The 25,457-nt window shown below is 38.5% G+C and overlaps 1 protein-coding gene across 3 annotated transcripts in view; it reads right to left on the bottom strand.

Annotated features, from left to right (window-relative positions):
* Positions 1-793: 793 nt before the first annotated feature.
* The window catches only part of LOC126474922 (myosin regulatory light polypeptide 9-like), a 145,665-nt gene continuing 121,001 nt past the window's right edge, over positions 794-25,457 (bottom strand). For all 3 annotated transcript variants that reach the window (XM_050102427.1, XM_050102429.1, XM_050102428.1), the window contains 3 exons: positions 11,339-11,475; positions 11,090-11,138; positions 794-1,109 (listed from right to left, as the gene is read on the bottom strand). In XM_050102427.1, the coding sequence (XP_049958384.1) occupies positions 963-1,109; positions 11,090-11,138; positions 11,339-11,475 (333 nt within the window). In that variant the 3' untranslated portion in view covers positions 794-962. The remainder of the gene's footprint in view (positions 1,110-11,089; positions 11,139-11,338; positions 11,476-25,457) is intronic.

The following is a 25,457-nucleotide window of genomic DNA, read 5'->3' as shown; positions in this document are numbered from 1 at the left end:
ATTGATAGTAAGTTATCTTCTACCACATTGTCATAAGTATTAATACATCTGACATCCTGTTATGAGGAGAGTAAAAGATATGGACCAAAATTGCTTTAATGGTCTCTGATACTAATAATTACATCCAGCTTTAGTTGAATTGTAATTTATGCAACTACAAGGAAACAGGAAAATATTCACCATCTAGAATTTGCATCATGCTGCAGGACTCAAAGTGACTGCAAGGGTCTTCAGAAGTCTCTCATCATATATGAAGTAACACATTTAGAATTCCTACAGATTCAAAATATTTCTATTTGCTGCATGAAAAGTAGCGATGCAGGGCTCAAATTTTGTGGTGCATAGACTGTTCTATGATAAACCTTGATGCAGTCATGCAGGTAGTAAGTTTGCAATAGGAGTTACACAGCACTGATTTAATGTCATCTTTGCTGCTAATTTTTGTATGTTCAGTTTGTGCTGGCTCAACATAAATACTTTTGTAGCAGTATTGTGATGATTAATTGTTAATACCATACCACTGGCTGCTTGAAATCTGTTATTGTATACTTTGACTATTTTCACATCCTTAAAGGTTATACTTGTTTGCAGGATATGTGTAACATGATGAATGAAGAAATGAAACTTCAAAAAAATCTAGGGGTCATGTTTTGATATTGAATGTATGTTGGAAATACAATATCAATTACTGCACAATTGCTGATAGTTGTAATGGATGTATAAATAATTCTATAAATGATATATGAAAGTTTTTCAGGCCGATCCATTGAGTAACTGTTGTTAATACAAATACTAGATGCATACTGTCTTCTTTTTATTGTTTGAACTGATGTTTTAAAGAGTTATATTCTTGTACATTTTGTACAAAATCTTGATTTACATACTGTGCAGTTGCAATCATTGAGATAACATCTATCACCTTAAGACTAGGTGAAATCACAGACATGTAGGGAAGTCCACCACTAATGTGCGTGACTCATGAAATCTTCAGGTCCAGGTGTTTTTGTCTTTTTGCGTAATCCACTTAATGTGTTACAAAATTTAATGTAGTCTATCATTGCAACTCCTTTCCTCATGCAAACTGGAGCATCATCAAGAGCCAGATCAGCCTGTGAAAAAATTGACATGCTGTTAGTTATTATCTCCACTGTATCACCAAGTAAACATTTTTAAATTTGTTGAACTTATAACACTGCATTATCAAAAAATGAATATGAATTACAGTGAACTGAAGTTGAATACCAGGGTGTTGAACAACATAAAATATTTATATTATTGAGGGTAAATAGTGAATAGCAATAAAAAGGAACCATATGTATAGCTTTAAATAGAGTGTTGACACCTGTGATAGATGATGGACAAAGATCAATAAGCAATAAAGCTGTGACAATTTAGGTGTGTGAAGATGGCTGACTCAGTCAAATTCAGTAACAGCTATATGTAAGCAATTTGCTATTGTGTTTAAATGAAAGTGATTTTAAGAGTCCTCCAGCTCTGTCTGCACTTCATCTTGTGATTTCTGCAGATTTACTGCTACACACAAGTCACTAGATGGAAGTGTTTTATTATGACCAACAAAGAATTACCTTCTCATTTCAAATTTATTTTCTGCTCATAACATGTAATTTCACATGCATGGGCAGTATCGACAAAGTATAAATTATAGCATTATTTTTTACAATAAGCTACAATAAAATAATTTGAACAGTAGGACACTAATAAACCCATAGCGCATAGTTGGTTTGTTATGAAATTTATCCTATACTTGTTTCTTGGGAGGATTCTTACTTAATTATTATGTATCTTATATCTAAGTTATATTGTCATTTATGGATAAGCTGCTGCTTGAATCATTTTTTACAAGTGTCCCATGTCTCATCTTAAGAAAATTTGGTAGAAAATTATAAAAAAAAAACAGGCCCTTGGATGTATGGGCTTCTTGATGATAAAGTTAATCTCCAATCAGCCATATGGAAGTCTATTTTATGCTTTGTATCATGACTGTGAATTTGCATGTTCCAATTTGTGATCTTAGTGTCTTCTTTCACTAGCATAATGGTTCTAGCATGCACATAGCCTAACTGTCAGAATACAGAAACTGTTAAACAGGCTTTTACAAGCTGTTCCTTGTTTCACTTACAGTGTGATCTTCAAGTCTCTCATCTGCATAATGAAAATCCTTTTCATATTAGTATGGCAAGTCATTTTACTTAGGTCTGGCAAATGTACACAGTTAAACTTATTACACAATTTGTAGCTCAGAACTGTAGAACTGTACTACTTTATTAACTCAAAACCAATAACCAATGTGGTAGACCGTGCTGTGCTGCATATCTATGCTAATGACATTCGTAATAATTCATTTTGGGAACAAGTTTCAAAAATATCAAGGACTCTCTTGCTTTCATTTTTATTTACCTTGTTGCCACCACCTATAATCACCAAATGATCATCTTTTTTTGTTGACTTGTCCATTAAAACATTCTGCACCACTGCATTTATTGTGGCAACCAGGCTTAACCTTAATAAAAATGGAATGTTTTAAATGTATATTTTTACAAATGCATGTATAGAGATCTTCTCCATGGCAGTCAGCACATAGTAGGAGCCCTTTGGTGCATCTTTGCATTAGAAATTCAATTTTAGAATTTTTTGGAGATTTTGCCATTGCTTTTCTGTTTACCTATATTGGTTGTATTACCACAACCAGCTTGTAGTGCCAAAATTTTGACAAAAATGTCACTGGAGGTGTACTTACATATTGAGCTTGCTGCATGTTTTGTTTAGCACTCATCACATTTTCTACATGGAATGATCCTTAATAGTGCCTTTAGTTTGGGCTGTTTGATGTTTCCAGCTGAGTGCTTTATACGAGGGCGGTTCAGAAAGTAACCTCCGATTGGTCACAGTGCGGGTTGTGGGGGGAGTAGCGATGCCATCTGTGCGTTCACGCACTCAACAGGTCAGCCGGCATCAAGCCGTGGTCGAGTGAACGTCGTACCTGCGCTAGTTTAGTTTTTGTGGCAGTTTGAAATGTGTGCTGCAATAGAAAACCCCGCCAAATGTGAAGTGCGTGCTGTCATAAGGTTTTTCACAGCCAAAGGATATTCTGCAGCAGCTATTCATCGTGAGCTTTGTGCCGTGTAAAGACCAAGAGTTATGAGTGAAGGAGTTGTCCGTGAATGGGTACGTTTATTTAAAAGTGGACGAGAAAACGTTCATGATGAAGAGAGGAGTGGTAGACCATCATTGGTGACTGACGAACTCGTTCAGACAGTTGATGCAAAAGTTCGTGAAAATCGACGTTTCTCAATGTCGGAGTTGTCTACTGGTTTTCCACAGATTTCTAAGACTCTCTTGTACGAGATAGTGACAGCAAGATTGGGTTACCGTAAGTTCTGTGCACGATGGGTGCCCAAAATTCTTACCGACCACCACAAAACTCAAAGAATGGCCTCTGCATTAGACTTTCTGTCACATTATGAGGACGAAGGAGAACCATTGTTAAACAGAATCATGACCGGTGACGAAACCTGGATTAAGTATGTGAACCCTGAGACAAAAGAACAATCAAAGATGTGGGCACATTCAAATTCGCCTACCAAACCAAGAAAAGCCTCGCAAGATTTTTCTGCCAGAAAACTGATGGCAACGATGTTTTGGGATGCCAAAGGGGTGTTGTTGGTTGAATTCATGGAATGTGGTACGACCATTAATCAAGACGTGTACTGTGAAACAATAAAAAAGTTACGACGGGCTATACAGAACAAACGCCGTGGTATGCTGACTTCTGGTATCGTTTTTTTGCACGATAACGCCCGTCCTCACTCTGCTCGCAGAACAACGGCCCTTCTTGAGTCCTTCAAGTGGGACGTTATCAACCACCCACCTTGCAGCCCAGACCTGGCGCCAAGTGATTATCACCTCTTCATGCATTTGAAGAAATGGCTCGGGTCACAGCGGTTTGATGACGACGAAGAGCTCAAAGATGCGGTCACAGGCTGGCTCCAGGCACAAGTGGGTGATTTTTATGCAGAAGGAATTTCAAAGCTTGTGAAGAGATACAATAAGTGCCTCAATCACTATGGAGACTATGTAGAAAAATAGTGCAAAGATGTAGTTGTAAGATGTATACATTAAAATATTTTTATTTAACTTGGTGTAATTTTTTAAATCAACCGGAGGTTACTTTCTGAACGGCCCTCGTATTTCATTTCCAGCTCATGACATTACCCCCAAAAAATTGTACAATTCACCTCTCTCTTATCCCTTCTTCTGTTTCTTGTGGTAATTCCCATAATGCACCTCTCCATTGCTTCCTGAGTAAGTCTCTGTTTTTTAATGATTTTCATATTAAAAGTCCATATCTGCTCCCATAAATCAAAACTAGTAATGCACACTGATTATAAATTGTCTGTTTTAGATACATCAGAGGTCTTGTTTTTTAATGGTTTTCACATTAAAAGCTTGTATCTCACTCCCACAAAGCAGAACTGGTAATGCACACTGATTGTAAATTTTATGTTTTAGGTATATCAGAAAATGAAAATAGTTGTTTAGCATAAGGAGAGCTAGGCAAGAAGCACTCAATGAATTCAAATGCAAAATTTCATCAGCTGATCTGAATAAAAACCTTAAGTTTTTGTCAGTAAGTGGATTGAAATCATCTGCTCAGTCACTCAGTAACCACATTATCACTGAAATTTAAGACAACTAGAGCAAAGGATTAAATGCTGAATTTGGTTTTCTGAAACTATTTCCCCACAGAAGACTGTAATACAGTTTCATTTTTCAATCATTGCACGAATGATTGAGATACGTGTTGTCAGAATAAAAAATTAGTATTTGAAAGGCCACATGGGATACCTATGAGATTCTGAAGAGATTATGCTAAAGAATTTACTCCCCTTCTAGAGCAGTTAGCATAGGTCACTGGAGCGACAAAGGGTACTTGGTGAATGGAAAATTACAAGAGTGATTCCCATTTTCCAAAAGAGTAGTAGGAGAAATGAACACAGTTGTAGACCTATATTGAAAACTCCATTAGGATGTTTCTGCTATCAATGCAGTTATCAACAGGAAACAATGCCAGAACACCAGAGTGCAGAGTGAATTGCAGGAAGATCTGCAAGGATCAGTCATTGGTGCGAGTACTTGAAGTTAACCCTTAATGTAACATATTGTTCATAAATTGGTGTAGAAATTCACCACTGTTTGAATAAAACTGTTGGCGGCAAATCACTGAAAATTTTAACTACTGTAACTGAGACTCATTAGAAGAATCCCGAGAAAATGTAATTCACTCATGAAAGAAGTAGATTATAAAACACTTGTTCAACTGTTTCTTGATTGATGTTCATCAGTCTGAGACCCTTACCATGTTAAGATTAGTAGGAGATAGATAGATAGATAGAGAGAGAGAGAGAGAGAGAGAGAGAGAGAGAGAGAGAGAGAGAGAGAGAGAGAGAAATATTCCAAAAAAGAGAGGTGCATTTTATCATGTTCAGAGACGGTCAACAAACTCCAGTGGCAGATACTACAACACATTATTTCTTCCCACATACATGTAATTAATGACCATGACAAGGAAATCAAATAAATTAGAGCTCATACAGAGGTTTACAGAAAACCATTGTTCCCACATGCCATTTAGAAGTGGAACCAGGAAAGGTGGTAAAATAGTGGTACTAGAAATTTGCTCTACCTCACTGTGAGATGGTTTGTGGAGTATAGATGTAGATGTAGATGTAGATGCAGAATCAGTTATGAAAGACAGACTAATGAGTTACATGAATAAATACAATCTTTTTATCAGATTACAGTTTGGCTTCCAAGGTGGCATAAGAACAGTATCAGACATAAATGTGCTTGCAAAAGTGTTACCTCAAGCTGTTGACAGTGATGACTGTGTCATAGGCTTATTCCCAGACCTGTCTGGGCTTTTGTAATGTTAGCCACAAAATATTACTAAATATACTAGAAGCACTATATATAAAAGGAATAGCTAATGAGTGGCTCCAGTCATACCTGGAAAATAGACTGCAAAAAGTAGAAATAGCCTACACATCAGATGACGCTACATTTTTAGTGAAACAATTATCAGATGCAAAACATATTAACATAGATGTTCCTTTGGGTAGTGTATTAGGGCCAATTCTGCTCTTAATTCATAAATGACTTAACAGACAGTATAAGGTATGGAGAAAGAATTGTCTTTGCTGATAACGGAAACATTACAGTCACTGATGAAACAACGGAACTCCTAGTTGAGAAGGCAAATGAAACTGTAAAGGATGTTTACAATTGGACAGCATGTAATAAATTAACACTGAACATAAAGAAAACAAACAGCTGTAAAATTCACTTAAAGAAGGAAAACAATTCTGCCACTCTAAATATAAATGATGAATCTATAGACTGTAGCAGAAACAAAGTTTTTAGGAATGAAAATTGATTTTCAGATAACATCAAATGAACATGTCAAGATACCAGCAAAGAAAATGCCATCAACATGTTATACCAGTAGGATTCTATAATTAGTATCTAACAGTCAGTACCTTGGGTGATGTATTATTCACATGTACACTCATTCGTAAATATTAGCTATTGTATTCTTTTCTGGGAATTAAATGCACAAAACATGGACACGATTTACAAACTGCAGAAAATGGCCATAAAGAATAATAAATAACTAAAAGTAGTAGCTGGGCTCACTGTAAGGAAATATTTAAAAGAATTGGGTGTCCTCAGTGTGCCAAGTAGGTTTACCTATGTGTCTGTTGTGCACATTACGAAAAAAGCATTAATAATTATATCAGCAATAATTATGCATAATCACGGAAAAAGTAGTATTTTGAATTTGCAGTTAGCATAGGGGAAAAAAAATTAAAATCTCTGAACAGTGTTTTCTCGTATGAGTTAAAATTGTGTAATAATTTATCCACGGAGATGCAAAAGATAGCTAAAGTACATTTATTTGAAATGCACTCAAAGCAGACCTCTTAAATACAAGGTCTGTTCAAATATTCTGGAGCTTTGTCCACAAAATTTTTCTGAAGTTAACTTTTACTTAGTGTGCATGGTCTCCTTTGAACCACTCTTCTCCACAATTGATACACTGCTCCCAACACCGTTTCCCCTTCCAGAAGCAGTCTCAGCATGCCTCCTCCTCAATTGCGCGAAGAACCATCTGTGAATTTTCTTTTATCTCATCTATTGTTGCAAATCTTTGTCCTTTAAACAGGGCCTTCAATTTTGGAAATAAAAAGAATTCCACAGGACCAGGTCTGGAGAGTATGGAGGATGAGACAGCACAGTGATTTCGTTTTTTGTGCAGTAGTCACACATCAACAGAGACAAATATGCAGGTGTGTTATTGTGATGCAAGAGCCATAAATTTTCTCGCTACATTTCAGGCCATTTTCTTCACACATTTTCTCACAAGCATCACAAAACATTTCAATAGTACAGTCAATTAACAGTTTATCCCTGTAGCAAGAATTCGTGATGAAATAATCTTTCAAAGGCAGAAAAACTAACAGCATGCCTTTGATGAGCTTTTTCTTATCTTGGAGAACTGTTCCTGCCCCACTGTGAAGATTGAACCTTGGTCTCAACATCATAACCATAGAGCCACAACTCATCACCGGTTATGATTATATTAAGGAACATCTCATTCTCATTTGTACAATCCAAAAGCTCTTCGTAGATTGCAAGGTGAAGGTCTTTCTGGTATTGGCTCAAGAGCCGTGGGGCAGACTTCGTGGCAACAAGATGCATTTCAAGGTGCTGTGTCAGGATTTCCTGACATCATCCAACTGAAATGTTACACTCTTCTACAATCTCTTGGATCGTCAGTCTTAAATTGGCATGCACAATTTTGTTGACCTTCCTGACATGAGCGTCGTCGGTAGACGTCAACAGGCGTCCTGAGTGAGGGTCATCTTTAACTTCCGCCTGGCTACTTTTAAACCATGTGAACCATTCATAACACCAAGTGTGGCTTAAGCACTCATCACTGTAGGCTTCCTGTATCATTTGGTGTGTCTCTGTAAAGGTTTTCTGGAGTTTCATGTAAAATTTAATGCAGACTCACTCCTGTAACTCTGCCATTTGCAAAGTGTGCAACACAATGTTGTACTCAACACAGCTCTGAATAATAACTAACAGACATACAACAATGAAACTTCTGGCAGTTACACACTAAATACAGGCATGTGCAAGGATGCCAATCGCATTTTGTTCCAACACACCATTGGCGCAAAATTACAAATGTTCCAGATCTTTTTGATCAGACCTCGTAAAGCGTACTACACAATTAAAAGTTACTTAAAGAACTTAAAGTAGGGTTTAATAAAAAAATTGACAACAACTAAACCACCTCTGTCAAATTATATGTTCACAATATAATGCTTTCAAATGGAAAATCTTACAAGTTAGATTAATAGATTACAATATTAAAGCTTCACCTTTTTTCTAATCTCAACATCTTACTCATCATAATGGGATGCTACATAGTTTTTCAGACAGGCAAAAGGAAAGCGATGGAGATGTAACAGAGGTATTGCAATAGGGTCACAGTACTAAGTCATCTAGAAGGATGTGTGGTGTGTGCCATGATAAGTGTTGAGAGACTAAATGAGCTGTATACAATTATTGTCTCACATTGTCAAGCTAACTTGTTTTCAGTATGTGTATACAAAAGAGCATTATATGCTTGATATAACTGTCTGAGTTAGTGCATCCTGGGTTTTCTGTAGTTAGACTGCTACCTTAAAAATCAAGACAGTTGCTACAGGGTCAGTGTTTTTGTATTCAGGATGTAGTGCTTAGTAAGCCCATAATATAACTCTTCAAAACACTGCCTTCATTTATTTATTTATTTTATTCATCATCCAAAAGATCTCACATGTGATTCATCATTAGAATGTTTACATGTAACACATGACAACAATGCATAACATAATAACCAAACAAAGCAAATTATAAACCCATAGTATATAAATAGAGAACAAACACTTAGTCAAAAGACAAAACACATACTCATGCAAAACATGTATAGGGCATTAACTGTGCCTTATACACAAAATGTTCTGAGAGCATTTAACAGAATTTCTATAAGTATTTCATAATTTGAAAATAAATTTAAATTCATTTAAATTATTGAAAGCATGTAAAGGCTTCAATTTATTATCTGAGACAGATATTCATTGACACTGTAGAAGCATTTATCCATCAGGTATTTTTTTAGACTGTTATTTTCACTCTGCAGCAGAGTGTGCGCTGATATGAAACTTCCTGGCAGATTAAAACTGCGTGGCGGACCTAGATCAAACTCAGGACCTTTGCCTTTCGTGGCAAGTGCTCTACCATCTGAGCTACCCAACACGACTCACATCCCACCCTCACAGCTTCAATTCTGTCAGTACTTCATTTTCACAGAAGCTCTTCTGCGAACCTTGCAGAACTAGCACTCCTGGAAGAAAGGATATTGCGGAGATGTGGCTTAGCCACAGGCTGGGGGATGTTTCCAGGATGATATTTTCACTCTCAGTGGAGTGTGCACTGATATGAAACTTCCTGGCAGATTAAAACTGTGTGGCTGTGACTCGAGATCTTTGCCTTTTGCGGGCAAGGTCTTGAGTTCGAGTCTCAGACCGCCACACACTTTTAATCTGCCAGGAAGTTTCATATCTGTGCACACTCCACTGCAGAGTGAAAGTATCATTCTGGAAACAACCCCCAGGCTGTGGCTAAGCCATGTCTCCGCAATTTCCTTCTTTCTTCCAGGAGAGCTAGTACTGCAAGGTACGCAGAAGAGCTTCTGTGAAGTTTGGAAGGTAGAAGACAAGGTACTGGCAGAATTGAAGCTGTGAGGGCGGGTCGTGAGCTGTGCCTGGATAGCTCAGATGGTAGAGCACTTGCCTGTGAAAGGCAAAGGTCCAGAGTTCGAGTCTCGGTCCGCCACACAGTTTTAATCTGCCAGGACATGTCAGGTATTTTTTTACTTCATGCTTGAATTTACTTTTGTCTTTCAGCTCTTTAACTTAGTATGGAAGCGCAGTTAAAAGCTTTATTCCTAAGTGTTCACATGTTTCTAACTTCTGGATTTTGCTACATAGCTAATGTGGAAGTCTTTACCATGCCTTGTATTGTGATTATGGTAGCTAGAGTTGATTTGAAGATAACAGTGATTTTTGTGATCATTTCCAGGAATTTTAAAATATATGTAGATGGTAATGTTAGCATCTTTAGCTATTTAAATAAGGGTCTACAGTGTGTTTGTGGTGTGCATGAGTCATTATATGGATAGCTCTTGCATAATAAAAATTTCTTTTGATCTTGACTTGGTTTTGTCCCAAAAACTTATGCCATAATTTGCAACTGACTGGAAATAACCAAAGTACATAGCTCCAGAGCATTCTGGGATACATACCTTGGATATTATTCTCGAAGCAAAACATGCTGAACTGAGTTTCTGAGTAACATGCACATGCTAGTTCTAGTTAAAATGTTGATCAATCTACATTCCCAGAAACTTTGTAGTACACATCGTTTCTATTTGTTTGTTTTCTGGCATTATGCACATATTATCCTATTGATACTTACTTCCGTACTGTATAAAGTTAGGTGTTTTTGTGTTTAAAGTCAGCTGATTTGAATAAAACCATGACAGTAATCATGAGAGCACTTTCTCTGCTGTAGTACACAATGATTCTTGCCCTTTGTCAGTGCAAAAATTATACAATATCTGGTTTATAACTAAACTAAAGTATACAGGTTTGTCATAAAAGATACTTTCCATGCCTAATCATGGCTGAACTCACAAAACTGTTTTTCTTTGTATAAATAGTTCCTTTGCTCAAGGGAAATGAGGACTTCATATAAAGTAAACACAATAAATTCCACATAATTAATCTTTTATGTTCTGAAGTATAATTCATCAAAAAGCATTTGCCAAAATTAAGAGTAAAAAATTAGCAAGACAAATTTGTAACTAGACTCATGGGTATCAAACTTATTACATAATTATACCAAATAAGAATTAAGATTAAATAAATAGATGAAAAATAAAGTGAGAAACGCTCACCTCTTCAGGAGTAAATCTGTCACCCCATGTGACTAGATCATGTTTTATCCTATAAGAAAAGATGAAACTGGTCATATGTGATGCCCAACATACATAATCACACAATTATTATTATTTTTTTTTGTCTTATGTACATAGGACAGTTCTTTATCTCAAAAGTGACAACAAATAGTACTAATGCTATTGCAAGCTCATACCTAAATATTATTCTGAAAGTTGTTGTTATTGTTATTGTTACTGTTACTGTACCTTTCTTCGGAAATCAGCCCAGAATTGTCATAGTCCCATCTTGAGAGAGCATCAATTAGTACAGTTTCTGGATCCAACTCTACCGTTTTATACCCCAATAGGATAACAAATGATTCAAAATCAAGTGGACCAATTGTCTGAAATGTTAAACACCTTAGATAAATTCTTTGTACTACAATAATCAATTTTGAGTTTCATTTGATGATTTTATTCAGTGCATTTGCCACTCAATGTAGCTTTTATTTTTCACCACTCATGTTTGGAAGAAAAAGAAAAGACACATGCTACAATAAATTTACTTTTTGTATAGCTACTGCAGTCACCTGAGAATGCGTCAGGACATCGACAAATAATATTTTCACTGATTATTTTGGATTTACGTATCATTCGTGGTAGAGGGATGTGTAACACTGTGTCTGCTTGGCTGATGAAAGTGGTCACAAGTTTAAAACTACATAATGATTTAGTAATTAAGAATATGAAACTGTTTGAAGTCTTGTTATCTGTTTATGCACGTAACAAATGTATGGAAGGCCACCACATGTCTTTAAGGTGGGGCAGCAATCACAGTGTCACCAAGAAATGAGGTACCTGTCTGGCTTTTGTGTGTTCATTGCATCACTGTCCCAGGCTGCAGTAAAGTGGCGTGTCACTGAATAACAGTATGCAGTGTTAACAATGTGGCATGGCATCAGTGCAGAACAGGAGAAGAATGTTGAAATTGCTTGGAGAGAGGAAAACAGTTATGATGATTAAATGATATTTAATTTAAGATACAAATGAAATAGAAGAAATGGTAAGCTTTAATTTTTTATGTAACTTATGTCATAAAAATGTATGTAGAAGCACTGTAAGCACTGACTATTGTATTTTGTATTAAAAAAAATCTAGATAACTGATGATTCAAAACAAGAATCAAAATACTACATTCTGTAAATGAAAATATTATTTTATAAGGCAGGAGTAGATGGAGATTTAAAATAAGGTATGAACTGCACTTGTGAAGGTAATTAATTATGTACAGGAATTGATACATAAGGAAAGTATAATAAATGAACTTCTTATAGGTATGTACTTGTGAAAGTAATTAATATGTAATTAAAGTATGATAAATGAATTTGTCACAACGACTTTGCCTGAGTTGTAGAATACATGATTTACACATCACTCTGGTAGAGTGATCTGTAACCCTATGTCTACCTAGCGGATGAATGATGGTGATGAATTTAAACTATATAGTGATTTAGAATATGAAACTATTTGGATGTTTTGTTACCTGTTTTTGCATGTAATGTTTGTACAGAGGGCCACTGCATGTCATCAAGGTGATCACACTATCACCAGGAGATGATGTACCCTTGAGGGCTTTGTGTATTTTCCTTGCATTGTTGTTCCAGTTTTGAGCACAGTGTCAGTGTCGTCGTCACTCCCGTCCGCTTCACGTCTGCTGTGCAGCAAGCTTCGTTAATTTAAGTATTAACTGTATTATTCGCACTTGTCACTTCTTCTTCCTTGTGTTTTTGCTTTTAGGAAGCTTTAATTGTCGAGTGCTTAGTAATAGTGTTCCATAGATTTCGTGTTTGTTTTGAATACAGTCAGAGAGTCCCTTTAGACAACCATAGTGCCAGTAGTACTAGTGTTTGTTTTCAATACAGTCCAGAGACCGGTAGTGCTATTTTCATTGTTTTCTACAAGAAGTGGCTAGCAACCACAGTTTAGTCAGTTTAGTCAGTCGTCTTTAGTGAATTAGCAGTCCAGTTAAAAGTTGAATAACTCTCTACAGTAAATTGATTTCTTAGGATGGATAGGATGTGTGACTGCTGTGTACGGACGCAGGAGGAGCTGGCCACTGTTCGCGAACAGCTGAACGTGTTGATGGCCGCAGTCAGCCGTCTTCAGGCTGCTGCCTTGGAGTGTAGCGGGAGTGGGGAGTCTGGTGCATCGCATGGTACACCCCAGGTGTTACATGCTTCACCCACTGTCCCTGCTGTCGAGACATCTTCGTGGGTACCGGGCGCGGTTGGGTCACCCTCTCCTCAAGGGGAGTGGCGGGTTCAGCGGCGTTCACGGCGCACGAGGCGGAGGGTCAATGTGGAGGCTGGCCGTGTGGTATCGCCCGCTCTGCCTGTGAGTGGACATGTGGCCGCTCCTTCAGCAAGGTCCGAGCAGGGACACCGGGGGAGGGGTTTATTAGTTATTGGGAGCTCCAACATTAGGCGGGTGATGGAGCCCCTTAGGGAAATAGCAGATATGTCGGGGAAGAAGGCCAGTGTTCACTCTGTCTGCTTGCCGGGGGGGGTCTCATCCGAGATGTGGAGGAGGCCCTGCCGGCGGCGATAGAGAGCACTGGGTGCACCCGACTGCAAATTGTTGCTCATGTCGGCACCAATGACTCCTGCTGTCTGGGTTCAGAGGTCATCCTCCGTTCGTACAGGCGGTTGGCGGAATTGATGAAGGCGGAAAGCCTCGCTCGCGGGGTGGAATCAGAGCTAACTATTTGTAGTATCGTTCCCAGAACCGATCGCGGTCCTCTGGTTTGGAGCCGAGCGGAAGGCTTAAACCAGAGGCTCAGACGATTCTGCGGAGATCTGGGGTGCAAATTTCTCGACCTCCGCTATTGGGTGGAGAAATGTAGGGTCCCCCTGAATAGGTCAGGGCGGCTACAAGGGTAGTGGAGTACGTGCTGAGTGCACATGTGGGTTTTTTAGGTTAGAGAATTCCCTTCCTAGGCCCGACAAGACGCCTCTTGAGACGCAGCAAGGTAGGAGTAGGCAAAATGCAACAGGGAATAACAATATTAATGTGCTAATAGTAAACTGCAGGAGCATCTATAGAAGGGTCCCAGAACTGCTATCATTAATAAACGGTCACAACACCCATATAGTACTAGGGACAGAAAGTTGGCTGAAACCAGACGTAAACAGTAATGAAATCCTGAACTCAGATTGGAATGTATACCGCAGAGACAGGCTGGACAGTGAAGGGGGAGGCGTGTTTATAGCGATAAGAAGTGCAATAGTATCGAAGGAAATTGACGGAGATCCGAAATGTGAAATAATTTGGGTGAAGGTCACGGTTAAAGCAGGCCCAGACATGGTAATTGGATGTCTCTATAGACCCCCTGGCTCAGCAGCTGTTGTGGCAGAGCACCTGAAGGATAATTTGGATAATATTTCGAGTAGGTTTCCCCACCATGTTATAGTTCTGGGTGGAGATTTTAATTTGCCAGATATAGACTGGGAGACTCAAACGTTCATAATGGGTGGCAGGGACAAAGAATCCTGTGAAATTTTTTTAAGTGCTTTATCTGAAAACTACCTTGAGCAGTTAAACAGAGAACCAACTCATGGCAATAACATATTAGACCTTCTGGTGACAAACAGACCCGAACTATTTGAAACAGTTAATGCAGAACAGGGAATCAGTGATCATTAAGTGGTTACTGCATCAATGATTTCAGCCGTAAATAGAAATATTAAAAAAGGTAGGAAGATTTTTCTGTTTAGCAAAAGTGACAAAAGGCAGATTGCAGAGTACCTGACGGCTCAACACAAAAGTTTTGTCTCAAGTACAGATAGTGTTGAGGATCAGTGGACAAAGTTCAAAACCATCGTACAATATGCGTTAGATGAGTATGTGCCAAGCAAGATCGTAAGAGATGGAAAAGAGCCACCGTGGTACAACAACCGGGTTAGGAAACTGCTGCGGAAGCAAAGGGAACTTAACAGCAAACATAAACATAGCCAAAGCCTTGCAGACAAACAAAAATTACGCGAAGCGAAATGTAGTGTGAGGAGGGCTATGCGACAGACGTTCAATGAATTCGAAAGTAAAGTTCTATGTACTGACTTGGCAGAAAATCCTAAGAAATTTTGGTCTTATGTCAAAGCGGTAGGTGGCTCAAAACAAAATGTCCAGACACTCTGTGACCAAAATGGTACTGAAACAGAGGATGACAGACTAAAGGCCGAAATACTAAATGTCTTTTTCCAAAGCTGTTTCACAGAGGAAGACTGCACTGTAGTTCCTTCTCTAGATTGTCGCACAGATGACAAGATGGTAGATATCGAAATAGGCGACAGAGGAATAGAGAAACAATTAAAATCGCTCAAAAGAGGAAAGGTCACTGGACCTGATGGGATACCAGTTCGATTTTACACAGAGTACGCGAAGGAACTTGCCCCTCTTCTTGCAGCGGTGTACCGTAGGTCTCTAGAAGAGCGTAGCGTTCCAAAGGATTGGAAAAGGGCACAGGTCATCCCCGTTTTCAAGAAGGGATGTCGAACAGATGGGCAGAACTATAGACCTATATCTCTAACGTCGATCAGTTGTAGAATTTTGGAACACGTATTATGTTCGAGTATAATGACTTTTCTGGAGACTAGAAATCTACTCTGTAGGAATCAGCATGGGTTTCGAAAAAGACGGTTGTGTGAAACCCAGCTCGCGCTATTCGTCCACGAGACTCAGAGAGCCATAGACACGGGTTCAAAGGTAGATGCCGTGTTTCTTGACTTCCGCAAGGCGTTTGATGCAGTTCCCCACAGTCGTTTAATTAACAAAGTAAGAGCATATGGACTATCAGACCAATTGTGTGATTGGATTGAAGAATTCCTGTATAACAGAACGCAGCATGTCATTCGCAATGGAGAGAAGTCTTCCGAAGTAAGAGTGATTTCAGGTGTGCCGCAGGGGAGTGTCATAGGACCGTTGCTATTCACAATATACATAAATGACCTTGTGGATGACATCGGAAGTTCACTGAGGCTTTTTGCAGATGATGCTGTGGTGTATCGAGAGGTTGTAACAATGGAAAATTGTACTGAAATGCAGGAGGATCTGCAGCGAATAGACGCATGGTGCAGGGAGTGGCAATTGAGTCTCAATGTAGAGAAGTGTAATGTGCTGCGAATACATAGAAAGATAGTTCCCTTATCATTTAACTACAAAATAGCAGGTCAGCAACTGGAAGCAGTTAATTCCATAAATTATCTGGGAGTACGCATTAGGAGTGATTTAAAATGGAATGATCATATAAAGTTGATCGTCAGTAAGGCGGATGCCAGACTGAGATTCATTGGAAGAATCCTAAGGAAATGCAATCCAAAAACAAAGGAAGTAGGTTACAGTGCGCTTGTTCGCCCACTGCTTGAATACTGCGCAACAGTGTGGGATCCGTACCAGATAGGATTGATAGAAGAGATAGAGAAGATCCAACGGAGAGCAGCGCGCTTCGTTACAGGATCATTTAATAATCGCGAAAGCGTTACGGAGATGATAGATAAACTCCAGTGGAAGACTCTGCAGGAGAGACGCTCAGTAGCTCGGTACGGGCTTTTGTTAAAGTTTCGAGAACATACCTTCACTGGCTGCCACTGAATTAATGTACACAGTTTAACAGTATGGCATGATGTTATTGCAAAACAGAAGAAGAATATTGAATGTTAATTAAGGTAGGTTTTATGTCAGAACTTGAAATGCATTGTCATGTGATGTACTCTAACTTGTGAATAATGAGTGTGAGAAGTTGCATATTACTGGACAATATGCAAAAATTATTACAGAAGAAACTCTTTGCATTTATTTGAGAAAGTTGAACATGTGTTGAAGTATTTTGATTCCAGCATATTTAAGACTGCAATGGTAAAGAAGTCCAATTGATTTGCATCAGCAGGGTCAGAAGATAGTTTTATGTCAGGTACAGTTGTTCAGAACTGTGAGATGTCAACAAACTCTAATCTGAAACCATCATCTGATATCTGATATGTGTAGTATCTGACAAGGGGCCGAGTGAACGCACCTAGTGCAACTGGTGGAAGGCAGGAAAGAAGTAGCATAGCGGCAGACCTTAGATTGCACCCAGCAGGTTCTTGTATTAGTGTTACATTACTTGCAGTACATACAAGAAACTGACATGAGATGGATAGAGACAGCCCCTGATGTACACGGATACTGGGGGAACTGTTCACTGTCTGTAAACAGCTGAAAGCTGTTTTGGCCACAATAGACAGGTGTCAAGCAGCTATCCTGGGCTGTGGTGGCATTGGGGACCTGATATGAATGCTTTTGTACAGCTGGAGCCTATAATGATACCTGGAGTCCCTGATGCCACTGCACCCTCTGATTTGCACTTCCTGGCTGGACAACACTTACCTGACCCTGATAGGTGAACAGTGGTGAGATCATGTATCTAGGGGTGGAAAGCAAGCATGGGTACCAGCTGCACAGTTGCCCCCCACATGTCTTAAAAATATGTTTGAGTATTGCCTACTGCTGGAAGTACATCTGAACAGCATGGGATGCTTTGCACATTGGGACTGTAGCTGATCTTCCTGAGAGGTCCAGATAAGTGCAGAGGGTGGGACTGCATGTCATTAGGAGCTACAATGTTAGGAAGCTCTCAAGGGAAACAGCAGGCTGGTCAGTAAAGAAGGCCAGTGTCTACTCTGTTTCCTACTGGGGGGTCTAATCTGAAATGTGGAGGAGACTCTGTCAGCAGTGATTTAGCACAGTGGGTGTACATAACTGCAAACTGTGCCTCATGTAGGAATGAGTGATGCTTGCAACCTTGGTTCAAAGGCCATTCTCAGTTCCTGCAGGTGTCTGGCTGCTTTAGTGAAGACAGCTAGGCTTACCTGTGGAATGGAACCAGAACTATCATTTTGAGCTGAGTGGAAGGCTTAAAACAGTGTCTCAGATGATTATATGATTATGTTGAATGCAGGTCTTGTAGCCTCCTCTATTGAGGGGAGAATAGATCAGATGTGCACTATGCGTGGGAAGTGGCTAGTAGGGTAGTGGAGTAAGTGTGGCATGCACATGTGGATGTTTAGGATAGAGAAGTCCCCCCCACAGATCCAATAAAATGCATCCTGCTTCCAGGTAGAGTTGAACTCATTATAAGAATTCCAAACAGCAATTGGTATGTATATCACTAAGATAATTTTAATGTTTATGATATAGATGTGTTTATAGCCATTAAAATATGATAATTTCTAGTGAGATTAGTACAGATTACAAATGCAAAATAATTTGGATGAAGACAAATGTTAAAGTTGGGTCAAATGTTGTCATTAGATACTTTTATAGATTCCTCCAACCCCCATCTCAGGAACATTAGTGGTGTGACATTTGAGGGGAAACTTGGAGAATATTTTGCATAAATTTTCTGGTCATTTTGTGGTATTAGGTGGTGATTAGGGTAGGTAGTAGGGACAGGGAATCATGTGAAATTTTTCTAATGCCTTATCAAAGAATTTTGTTGTGAAATTCATCAGAGAATCAACTTTTGCAGGTAATATTGTAGAGCTGCTGGTGGCAAACAGACCTTAAGTTTTCAACTCAGTTAGTGTAAAAGAGTGGAAGCTGTTACAGCATCACTGAAAATGGCTGTAAACAGGAACAAAGAAAGGTAGGTAGATTTTCCTGCTGAGCAAGATTGACAATAAACATATCTCAGATTACTTGAGTTGTCAGTTTGAAAATTTCATATTCAGCACTAACAACATTGAGTATTGATGGACAAAGTTTAATAGCATTATACAACATGCTTTAGTGTGCTGAGCAAAGTTGTGAGGGATGGAAAAGGCAAACTGTGGTTTGACAGCTGTTTTATGAATCTGCTCCCTAAGCAGAAAGAGGATCACTGCAAATTTAAATACAGCCAAAGCCTCACAGGCAAACAAAAACCAAAGAAAGCCAAAAGTTTAAATACAGCCAAAGCCTCACAGACAAACAAAAACCAAAGAAAGCCAAAATTAGTGTTAGGAGAGTCAACATGCAGCTTTCAGTGGATTTGAAAGTAAAATTCTGCATACTGACTTGTGGAAGCACACAGATCATGCAATATTAGTTGGAGATGACTTTAAGCTACCAACTACAGATTGGGATCTCTATTAATTCAATGCAGGGGGCATGGACAGACAGTACTATTGAACATGTGTTTTTGAATATATTTTCCAAAACTTGTCTTGAGCAGCTAGTTCAACAGCCCATACACAACGGAAATATTTTAAACCTTGTAGCTGTAAACAGATCTGACCTTATTGATGGTGTCAGCAGAGAAACAGGGTTAGCAGACATGATGTTGTCATAGTCATGATGGTTACGGAAGTTAATAAACAAATAAAGAAAGATGGTAGAGTATTTTGGGGGAATGGGCAGATAGGCAGTTGTTAACAGCCCACTTAGACAATGAATAGACATCATTTAGTTCCAGTGTGATGGCAATGATTATAAGCAAAGTTTAAATGGATTGTAAATTGTGCTCTAGAGAAGTATGTGCGGAATAAGTTGATTAAGGACAGAAAAGACCCACCATGAGTGAATGGCAAAATTCTGAGAATGATGGGGAAGCAAAGGCTGCTGCACTCCTGATTCAAAAGAGAATACACAAACGATGACAGGAAAAAGTTTGTAGAGATTTGTGCAACTACCACCTTAGCAAAAGATCTTGCTGAGAGCCTGAGAAAATTCTGGTCCTACATAAAGTTGCTAATTGGGTCAAATGCTTCTGCCCACTTCTTGTTGAGCAGTCTGATGTGGTAGAAGAAGATAGCAAAAGGAAATCTGAAGTTTCAAATTTCACATTTAAGAAATTGTTCATACATGAAAATCGTAAGCGTACCATTGTTTGTCCAGCATCCAGATTCTCGCATGGAGGACATAATAACAGGCATCCCTGGCATAGAGAAACAACTGAAAGAGTTTAAAACAAATAAGTCACCAAGTCAAGATGAAATTATGATTGGGTTAAAGAGCACTCAATGGCACCGCCCCCTTTTTAGCTTGCATTTATCGCAAATCTCTTGGTCAGTACAATGTCCCAAGCAACTGGAAAGAAGTGCAGGTCACTGCTGCATAAAGGGTAAAAGAATGAACCTGTGTAATTACAGACCAATATTGTTAACATCGGTTTGCTGCAGAATTCTTGAATGTACTCTCAGTTTGAATATAATAAATTTCCTTGAGACAGATAAGTTCTGTCCACAACTCAGCATGGTTTTAGAAAGCGTCACTCATACAAAAGTCAACTTGTCCTTTTCTCACATGATAACCTGCAAACTATAGATGACGGGAAACAGGCAGGTACAATATTCCTAGATTTCCAAAAAGTGTTTGACATGGTGCTCCACTGCAGATTGTTAATGAAGGTACAAGCATACATAATTAGTTCCCAGATATGTGAGTGTTCAAGGACCTCTTACATAATAGAAACCCAGTAAGTTGTCTTCGACAATGAGTGTTCATTAGAGACAAGAGAATCATCAGGAGTGCCCAGAGAAGTGTGATAAGACTGCAATTATTCTCTTTATACATAAATGATCTGGCAGGCAGGCTGGGCAGCAATCTCTGTTTTTTTGCTGATGATGCTGTGTGCATGTGAACATGTTGAAATTGAGTGGCTGTAGGAGAATACACGATGACTTAGACAAAATTTCTAGTTGGTGTGATGAATCACAGCTAGCTCTAAATGTAGAAAATTGGAAGTTACTGCAGATGAGTAGGGAAAACAATCCCATAACGTTCAAGTACAGCATTAGTGATGTGCTCTTGACACAGCCATGCCAATTAAATAACTAGGTATAATGTTGCAAAGCATCCACATCTGTAGCTGAGTGGTAAAGGCAACTGACTGCTATGCAGGAGGCCCAGGTTCAATTCCTGCTCGGGTTGGAGATTTAATCCACCTGAGGACTGTGTGTCACGTTGTCCTCATAACCATTTCATCATCATTGATGTGCAACTTGCTGAAGCGGTGTCAAATAAAAAGACCTGCACCAGATGGCCAACTATACTAGATGGTGTATCCCAGCTAAAAATGCCATATGATCATTTCATTTCATGACACGTTGCAAAGTGATATGAAATTAAATAAACACATTAGAACTGTAGTAAGGAAGGTAAATGGTCAACTTCAGTTTATTGGGAGAATTTTAGGAAAATGTGGCTCATCTGTAAAAGAAACAGTATAAGACACTAGTGTGACACATTTTTGAGTTCTGTTTGAGTGTTTAGCATCCCCACCAGGTCAAATTTAAGGAAGATATTCAAGCAATTCAGAGAAAAGCTGCTAGATTTGTTACAACATGCATGAATTTCAGAGGTGCTTCAGGAACTCAAATGGAGATCCTTGGAGTGAAGGCAACATTCTTTTCAATGTACACTATTGAGAAAATTTAGAGAAACTGACGTTTGAAAGTGGCAGGAGGCCTGGGATCGATTGATGTTAACATAGCTCTGTCAAAGTGTGGCAATGTTCATGTACCCTGTCAAACTCACTGGATACTGGCTGGCTACTGTACTGCAGGTAGGGTTGTTGCTGGCCATGTGTGTGAGTTCTTTGGACACTGATCTTTTGGTATTCCAGCCCATTTGAAGAAATATTGGGAGTAGTGGTATGAGGGAGCCCATCGGTGGCTTTAGGCCATGGAAAACACCCAGCCATTGCTTTCCCCAAATCTTGCTATTGCTTTCCCCAAATCTTGCTACATGAAATTTGGGCTGGATAAACAATAAAAGGAGCTGAAAACCCAACTAGTTCAAGCAAGTGCCCCTAAATAAAAATTAGTAGATGAACTTTAGGAATTGAAAACGAGTCAGTGAAGCAGGAAGAGGTGTAAAATGACATCACATGGGATATTTACCAGAAGGGCAGTGATGATGAAGATTAAATCAAATAAGAATGATATTTGTTTTACTACAAAGGAGAATATCATAGATATAATTCAGGTGCAGGCTTAATTGTAAATAAAAATGATTTACAGCATTACAGGGATCTTGCGGAAATAATAGGAAGACTTATATTCATCATGAACAAAATATGTTCAGGTTTTTGCACCAAATGTGCTGATTTTGTAATGAGGAGTTAGAGGATCACTACAAACAGTTACAAAACAAAAATGATAGAAAATACCACTACAGTGTGATACAGGGGATATTAATACAAGAATGAGACAAACATTAAAAACTGAGTTGTCAATGGGGAACTTAAGGTGTGATTACAGAAAGAACTGAGGTTGTACATTAACCGTTGACTCACAAAGGGTGGTCTCTCACAAAGCGTGAAAATTTTTGAACTCACTCTCCAAGATCAGTTCTGGTGGAATGCTTCTATAACCCTCCACCACCTTTTTCCCTCAAATAATCAATCCTACAGTACTGTATTGTCAGTTGCATTATTGCCTTCTATGTCTGTTGTTGACATGTTTTTGGGTTTCCTAGACGGAGCCTTGTGAACTACATACCTGTTTTGCTCAGTATAATATGAAATGTGTCTGCAGGAACATTTCAATTTTAACAATCCTAAGTTTGATAAAATTATTCTTCTGTGGATGCAGAAAGATATCAGTGATATAGGACAAGATGAAGATTTTATTAGGTTGGTGCAAAAATTCGAAGCATTTTTGTTTTGCATGTTAGTATTCCGCTTACTGTGGGTTTACTTATCAATTGTCTTTTTTATTTGTAATTCACTGTCATATTTTGTCATTTTGTCATTTGGAGATGGTGACACTCCACGAGCTGTGGATATTAGAAAATGGAGTGCCAAGTGGAGAAATCAGAAGATTTCCAACATATGCTTCTGTTAGAGTTCAACAGAGGGGTGACAGCAGCAGAGGCAGGCAGAAACATTTTTGCCATGTATGAGGATAATGCCATTGGACAGAGCATGGCAAGAAAATGGTTTTCTCATTTTAAGAAGGATTGTTTTGACATTAGTGACTGTTCACATTCAGGAAGTCCTTCGAGATTTGATGAATATTGTTTAAATGCAGTACTCAAATGATCCACATCATTGTACTCAAGTACTGCCAAACTGTGGTCATTCTATCATTGTGTAACATTTGGATGTGATGGGGAAGGTTAAAAAATTTGGTGTATGTGAATCGCATGCTCTAAACCAAAATCACAAAAATCATTAGGTGGCCATGTGTACATCTCTGCTTACTCATTACTAAGAACAATATTGACAATTCCTATCCTGTATCATTAATGGTCATGATAAATGGTGTCTTTATGCTAGCATAAGAAAAAGAAAGGAATGATTCAGCCCAAACAAAGTAGCAACTCCCCGTGCAAAGATCTGCGTGCATCCACAAAAGATAATGTTATGCATCTGGTGGACCACTGTTGTGGTTTATTACAAATTGCTCTCCTTATGTGTGACCATTACTACTGACATTTATTGTCAACAGCTGGGATGTCTTGCAGACACAATCCAAGACCGACGACCAAGAAGTTGCGTGAAGAGATGCTACTTCACAATATTGCCCATCCGCATTCTGCTACACTGACAGAAAACACTATGCAGGAGTGGGGTAGAGAATTCATTCCACACCCACTTTGTTCACCTGATTTTTGCACCTTCAGGTGTTCAGCTCTTCCAACTCTCTGTAAAACAACCTTGAAGGAATTTTCTTTCTAGATGAAAATGTGCTCCAAACATGGCTCAATGAGCTATTCACCCCAAAACCACATGATTTCTACCATAATGGAATCAAAAAGTTACACCAGAATTGCAGACTGTAGTAAATAATAAAGGAGAATATATTATTCATGACTAAAGTCTGTTATCTGTATCTGTTGTGTTTATTAAACTTATGGAAAAATGTTAGGAACTTATGCACCAACCTAATACAATAGCCAGTAATCACAGTTCTTCTAGCGGAGGATTATTTAGAGGAAGAACTTCAGGAAAATTGTGATAGAGAACTTTCTGTTTCTCCAATAAAATCAAATTCTCCCAAATGGTGATAAAGAAAAATGTATATGGGGGCAATTTTTGTATGTGTGTTCAAAACCTGAAATTTAGTTTTATTTTAAAATTTACTTGCTACAAAGATACTACATTTTTTTCAGAAAGTAAAATTCACTTCTCTAACAGTTTGTTTATGTAATGTGTAAAAAACTGCACAAACATGTTATTTCGGTATGATAAAAAGTAAAGTACTGCAGGCTTTATTTAGTGCAATAATGTCAACAAGGATTATTTAAACAACACTTAAATAATTTAAAAATAAATATTAAATAACTTAAATAAAAAAATTAAAATGATTTGCACATTAAGTCTCAGTTACAACAGGGGTCTCAGAGACCCCACCTCACAGTATACATTACAGATAAGTCAGTGTTAAGACTTATTAAAATTCAACATAAAGAGGAACAGGTGAGAACTTTAAAAAAAAATTGTCCGCAACAAAAGAAATAGAAAATAATCTCAACAGGAGCCAACTAAATGTTAGATTGCCTACATTTTATCAGTTGCTAATGAAATTGTACAGAATGTGATTGTCCTAAATCAGTTTTAAATTTCAAATCATTATAGGCTAGTGAGATGCTGAGTAAAGAAAGATGCAAAGCAAGAGACAATGACATTCATTAGACAAGAAATCAGAAATGCAGATTATGAGAATTTATCTACAAATGGGAAGCTCTACAAGACTACATTAAGCAGCAAGTTCAGCAACTGAAAGGTGTGATTATTTCACAAATGTATTAAGGTAACCAACAGACCTGCTCATATAGCATAACGTTCAGTGAGATAGGTTGTGAATCATGGAGGTGAGCCAGACCTGGACTTAATCCATGCAGCGGATTAACAACTATTTGTGGGTACACTGGGCAGCCTGTGTGTGGCTTTTAGGTGGTTTCCCATGCTTGTTTAGGCAAATGCTGATCTGGTCCCAAATTTCACCTCATAGGATACAATAATGTTGTTCTTCTTGTGGTCTTCAGTCCAAAGACTGGTTTAATGCAGCTCTCCATGCTACTCTATCCTGTGTGAGCCTCTTCATCTCTGAACTGCTATTGCAGCCTACATCCTTCTGAATCTGCTTACTGTATTCATCTCTTGGTTTCCCTCTACAATATTTAACCCCCCCCCCCCTTCCCTCCAATACTAAATTTTAAATTTGTGATCCCTTCATGTCTGAGAATGTGTGTTGTCAACTGAGTCCTTTGTTTTGTCAACTTGTGCCACAAATTCTTTTGTCTCCCCAGTCCTATTCAGTACCACCTCATTATTTACATGCTCTACCCATCTAATAGTCAACATTCATCTGCAGCACCACATTTCAAAATCTTCTGTTCCCTTTTGTCTAAACTGCTTATCATCCAC

This window comes from Schistocerca serialis, chromosome 4, assembly GCF_023864345.2.
Source record: "Schistocerca serialis cubense isolate TAMUIC-IGC-003099 chromosome 4, iqSchSeri2.2, whole genome shotgun sequence".
Taxonomy (NCBI): domain Eukaryota; kingdom Metazoa; phylum Arthropoda; class Insecta; order Orthoptera; family Acrididae; genus Schistocerca; species Schistocerca serialis.
Note: the sequence above shows the minus strand (reverse complement) of the source record. Positions and strands in the feature narration are given on the sequence as shown.